General features: G+C 42.3%; 1 protein-coding gene across 1 annotated transcript; it reads left to right on the top strand.

Moving 5' to 3' along the window:
* Positions 1–1,723: 1,723 nt before the first annotated feature.
* Positions 1,724–5,038, top strand: FGF23 (fibroblast growth factor 23). The gene is made up of 3 exons (XM_009636522.1): positions 1,724–1,946; positions 3,987–4,090; positions 4,601–5,038. Exons 1-3 carry the CDS (start codon positions 1,724–1,726, stop codon positions 5,036–5,038), a joined length of 765 nt encoding a protein of 254 aa, XP_009634817.1.
* The last annotated feature ends 445 nt before the right edge of the window (positions 5,039–5,483 follow it).

Consider the following 5,483-nt stretch of genomic DNA (forward strand, 5'->3'; position numbering starts at 1 on the left):
TGAAAAACATTGGTGCATATTTCAACACTAAGTAGATGCATCGCTTTAAAAAAGAGAAGAAAAAATAACCCTCCTTTCCTTCCACGCTTAAATTGAAGGAAAGCATTTCTGATGTTATAACCAGTAAAACATCTAGCCTAGATTTCCTCCCAGCGAAGACAGCTTTGCCAGTCTACTCAGTTTAAGATATGACCCTTATACACCTTGGCTAAAAAATGCTGTCATTTACACAGGTGTATATACACTGACGCAAGTCTCTGGATTTACACAGGTGTGACAGAAGAATTTGGCAGACTTGTGCTAATTTTAAACAATAAAAAAAAATCAGATCAGCTATTGCAGTTGGTTACAGTTGTATCAATCCATAATATGTTTGGTGCTGATGGCACTGCGCCACGGCTTGTTAATGAAACTAAGAATTTTGCATACTGTGTCCAACTAGAGGCTGTAACTGAACCTAAGACTGCTACAATTAAAATCCTCAGGTTTCTTTTAAAAAGAAAAATAATTAATTTATTGTTTGTACTCTTTTCAGCTTTGTAGGAAACCTTAACACAGTCTAATTTTATAACCAGTTATTCTTATCATCATTGTTTTACACTCATACAGAGTGTCCCATTAGTACAGCATTTTCATACAGTAAATGGAACCATATTATTTTAAATCAGAAAATCTGTTTGTAAAGCTGCAGAACCTCAGTGGGACAACTGAAAATCAGGTGTTGTGTCTTGGACCATTTTTTAACATCACTGTCCATTTATTAGTTTTCAGCTTGGTCGTGCCCCTTTGTAGTTCTTCCAAGCTTGCTTGCTGTACCTGGAGTAATAAAAATGGGCCAATATGAGTGATTTCAGGTTTGATTCAGATCCTAAATCTACCGGCCATGCTAACCCATATGACCCTGTAGCAAAGACTGCCAGCTAGATGTGCAATGCAGGAACAAACATGCAGTTTTAAAGTGTTTTACAGGTAATTTTCAGCTGTTTGGCCAACTTTATATTATTTAGGTGACTCAAAATGAAACAGGAGAAATAAAGGGGCAGCTTATATGAACCGGGTTGTGCTTATATCAAGTTTCCTTTGCTTAAATGGAGCGAGACAAATATCAGCCCCACAGACTTAACTGCAAAACTTACACCATAATGAAAGGGGAATCAGGCCCAGGACAACCTAATATCAGCTTTTGGTACATTTGCAAAATATTTTAGCAGTATTTGATGTTTCCACTAAATCAGAATGTATTTTGGAAACCGAGAGGGGAGGTGGGAATCTGAATAAACATATCTGAGAAAAAAAAAGATAGTTCAGGTCTGAAGGGTCATTCCCTTCAGTAAAAGTAAAGTGCAGTGGACTGCTCTTCCTGGATCTAACAGTAGGGGCGTGGGAAGCTTTCAGATGTCACAGGGTTGTAGATAACATTTGAACATATGATTAGCTTTCGCGAGCTGTCTTTAGAAACCTTACATTTTTCCCCCCCGCACCTTAGCCAGAGATCCTTCCCTTGAGGTTTCGGGACACTTAAAATGTTGCTTTGGCAAAAATCAAGGATGTGGAGAAGTTTTTCCTGTGTGATGTCACTTTTCTGCCCTTTATAAGCCTCTGCAGCGAAGAAGGGAACCTATCTGAAGATTCACACTCCAGACACAGACGACCAAGGGAAAGCAAGAAGTACAGAGGCATATTGAGTTGCAGATACCAACCAACCGCTAGGAACCAGTAAGCCATGCTGCAGACCAGTCCCTACAGCTGCCTGGGGTCCACGCTGCTGGTACTCTGTAGCCTGAAGGCTACCCTCGCCTTTCCCAACTCCTCTCCGCTGCTGAATCCCAGCTGGGCGAATGGAGATCGCCTGATGCACCTCTACACAGACACAGAGAGGAACAGCCTCCATCTCCAAATCAACGCTGATGGCTACGTTGATGGTGTTCCACACCAAACCATTTACAGTAAGTGGCTGACTATGGACCCTCACTCTTCATGGGAGCAGGGGAGGGAGAACAAGACTTCTGCTTCCTCATTACCTCTAAAAAATCCCCTCCTCTCTTTAGGCAGGCAGACAGAGGAGTATAGCTATGGGATGGAAAACATACATAATTATAAACCTCCTTTTGTTTAACAAATAGAAAAAATTGCTCCAAAGAAATACAGTGGATGGGGAATTCCATTCCTCACCTAAGGGAAGTGAAGTCTTGGTGGTTCTTGTGATACTCTGCAAGCAAAAATTACCTGAATTATCCTGCACTTCAAGATTTTACCTGCAGCTCCTTGTGGAAGTTCCTATTAGAGGTTGGTGATGACACCCCCCCAGATAGTTATTTCCCGTCGCAGTGACAGTATTACCAAAGGAACTGCACTGAGGGAACTCCCCGCAGCAGCAGTGGAAAACTGATAGAAACTGTAAAATCTTTATTTTGGGATAGAAAGCTGATAACTACTAAAACTACCTCTAATGTGCATAGAACATAGGTATGCAAAGGTCAATTAAAAAGAGCGAAACTACAAAAGGCCAGACCATCATAAAAGAAGTGCTAAGCCTTTTGGGGTCATGAGAAGTAACTGTTCCCTACTGTAACTAAAAGGTTCTCAAATTGTCTCGTCGTAGTTTATTTTCATGGAAAACTAAGGTAGTCTTCCTTTGCTGAATACCTGGATCAAACACTACAGTTAGCAGAAAATTGAGGTTTTTTAAGACTTAGGATTCTTTCATAGCATTTCAAAAGTACTCCTCTTTTAGCAGCACTCAAATCACAAATAGCTAGGCATCATAAAGTCGTGTTTACTATTATTGCTGCATAGCATCTTCTTCATCCACTCAGTTAAAAACGTAAGCATATGTAATGATGTTTTACATAAATATATAAGGAGCAAAGGATATTTTAAAAGTCATAATTTAATCAAGGAGAAAAAAAAGATCAAGTTCTTATTTTTTTTAAAGAATTATAAATTAAACACTTGCAGGGATGCTTGCACTTTCTTGTTGTTATTCTTCCTGCATATTTAAAGGTTTTATAAAACTCATTTTAGGTAAGTTGGTCAAGAACCAGTGTGATGTTTTAGAGAACAACAGCCAGCAAAATACTATGTTTTGCCCGTATCTGTCATGAAGCAAACACACCAGTATTTGGTATAGTGGAGCAGAAAGTGTGGAAATTAGACAATGAAAGAGGTCATGAAAAGGAGGGTGACTGAGTCTCTGCCAGGTCACCACGGTACCACTGAGAGGCCAGATAAATGAGAAGTGCAAAGTTCTGCACCAGAGCTGCAATAACCTCTCTGCAGCTGCACAGGCTGGGAGGAGGCTGGATGTGTACAGCCCTCCTGAGTAGGACCTGAGAGTTACAGCTGGCACCGAGTCAAACGTAAGTCAGCAGCACACTCTGAGAGGAAAGCAAACCACCCACTGTGGTCAGGAGATCAAGGAAAGTTGTTATTCCCACTTCACTCAGCAATGGTGAAACTGCTCTTGGAGTGCTATAGCAACACTAGTTCAAGATGAATATGGAGAAACTGGAGAGGGTTTTCAGGACGGTCGGGGGCCTTGAGTACTATCTATTGGGAAAGGTTGAGGGAGCTGGGCTTGTTTAGTATAATGAAAAGGAGGCTAAGTGTAATCTAATACAACACGGTAGTCACAAAGATGAGGGAGACAAACTCTCCTTGGTAGTGGCTGATGACAGATGGGCAATGTCCCCAGACTGTGGTTTGGGACTTCATAGGGGATGTTAAGGAAAAAACGTTGTCTTTGGAAGGTTAGTGCAGCAGGGCACCCAGAAAGGTGGTGGCACCTCCATCCTGGGGGCTTTCCAAACCTCAGAGAGACAAAGCCACAGCTAACCTAATCTAGGGTGGGCAACAGTCCCACATCACGTGGGAGGTTGGTTCAGGTACCCAGAGGACAATTGCAGCCTGAGCATCTGTGGATCTGTAAGGCAAGGGTGCAGCATCAAACTGGGTCCTGGATTTGATGTCTTTTTTTTTCTAAACAGGTGCCTTAATGATCAAATCTGAGGGTGCTGGCTCAGTAATAATCACAGGTGTGAAGAGTGGACGCTATCTATGTATGGACATGAAGGGAAACATTTTTGGTTCGGTGAGTGACCTTTACTGGCAGACTGCAGCCTGCCACTGTGGTGCCTGTTTCCTCAGCTGGGGCAAATCTGTATAACTGCAGTAGGAGGGTGCAGACTGAAGAGAGCTGAGGACCTGCCACTGAGGTTGAACTTCCCTCTCTTCTTTGATTGCATTGAGTTGTAGGGCTGACAAAAATCACCTGAGTTAGTTACTGCTTGGGTAAACAAGGGCAGAATGAGCTCCAAAAAAATCTGAATTCCTGCGGTAGCACAGAGCCACGGGTTGGGGGATAGCTCAAACAATGCAGCCATCTGAAAGAAAACTTTATTATCATCACAATACCTTTGCTGAAAACATGGGCATGTATCTATCTCAGGTCTGCATTTGACTGAGCCTGAGTTGCCTGAGTTACAGCGCTGGCAGATCAGAAAACCACTTGCTGCAAGGTCTCATCCCTCTTTCTGTCTTTAATCGTCACTTGTCATTCACCAAATCCCTCTGCTCACCGGTGTCATGTTTTTTCCCTAAGCATTACTTCAGTCAAGAGGACTGCATGTTCAACCACAGGACGCTGGAAAATGGATATGACGTGTACCAATCTCCCAAACACAACTTTCTGGTTAGCTTAGGCAGAGTTAAACAAGCTTTCTTCCCTGGTATGAATCTGCCACCATACTCCCAGTTTTTGTCCAGGAGAAATGAAATCCCTTTGTTTCGATTCAACACACCTGAGCCCCACAGAAATACTAGAAGTGCAGATATCGATCCAATGGATCCTCACCAGATCCTGGTCCCTCAGAGAAAGATGTCCGCATTTGGATCTCAGTTGCAGCAGCAAGCAGACTTTTCCCACATGCCCAGAGAACCCATGAGAATCAACCAGAACGACGTGGTCAACCCAGATGACCCACACGCTATGATGGATGCCAGGAGGTATGCAAGTCCTCGCTTTTATATTACAAGATAACTGTGGGCCCGCCAGTTGCAAACTGAAGATATGGGTGAAGGAACTGTCTAGCACACTCAGTCTGAATGTCAAAATGGCTATTAGAAACCCAAAAGACATTGGGAAAAAAATCCTTAATTTCAAATTTTATGCTTACAGATGACAGTTTACTGAACAAAACAAGTTGGACATTTTCCAGCTGGGGTTCTGTTTTGCTGGAAAGAAGATACATTTTTTTTAAAAAGAATAATACAAACCAAACATTTTAGGGTCTGAATCACCTTAAATATGCATCGGTGAAAAAAACAATTAATTTGAATGAAACGAGAAACCGATGCTACATTACTGATGTAACTGGGAAGAGACCTGGAGCATCTGAGATTCCAATAGAGACAGGGAATCCTCTTACTAGCACCACCCCTGGCTGTGCAAGCACAGCAGACAAACCGACCAATAGTCATAGAAT

This window comes from Egretta garzetta, unplaced genomic scaffold (assembly GCF_000687185.1).
Source record: "Egretta garzetta isolate BGI_Z169 unplaced genomic scaffold, ASM68718v1 scaffold293, whole genome shotgun sequence".
NCBI lineage: Eukaryota > Metazoa > Chordata > Aves > Pelecaniformes > Ardeidae > Egretta > Egretta garzetta.

Coding starts and splice junctions, on each gene's coding strand:
- FGF23 (XM_009636522.1), top strand. CDS start 1,724: ATGCTGCAGACCAGTCCCTACAGCTGCCTGGGGTCCACGCTGCTGGTA. Junction 1,947..3,986: donor TCCACACCAAACCATTTACA/GTAAGTGGCTGA, acceptor TTTTCTAAACAG/GTGCCTTAATGATCAAATCT. Junction 4,091..4,600: donor AGGGAAACATTTTTGGTTCG/GTGAGTGACCTT, acceptor TTTTTCCCTAAG/CATTACTTCAGTCAAGAGGA.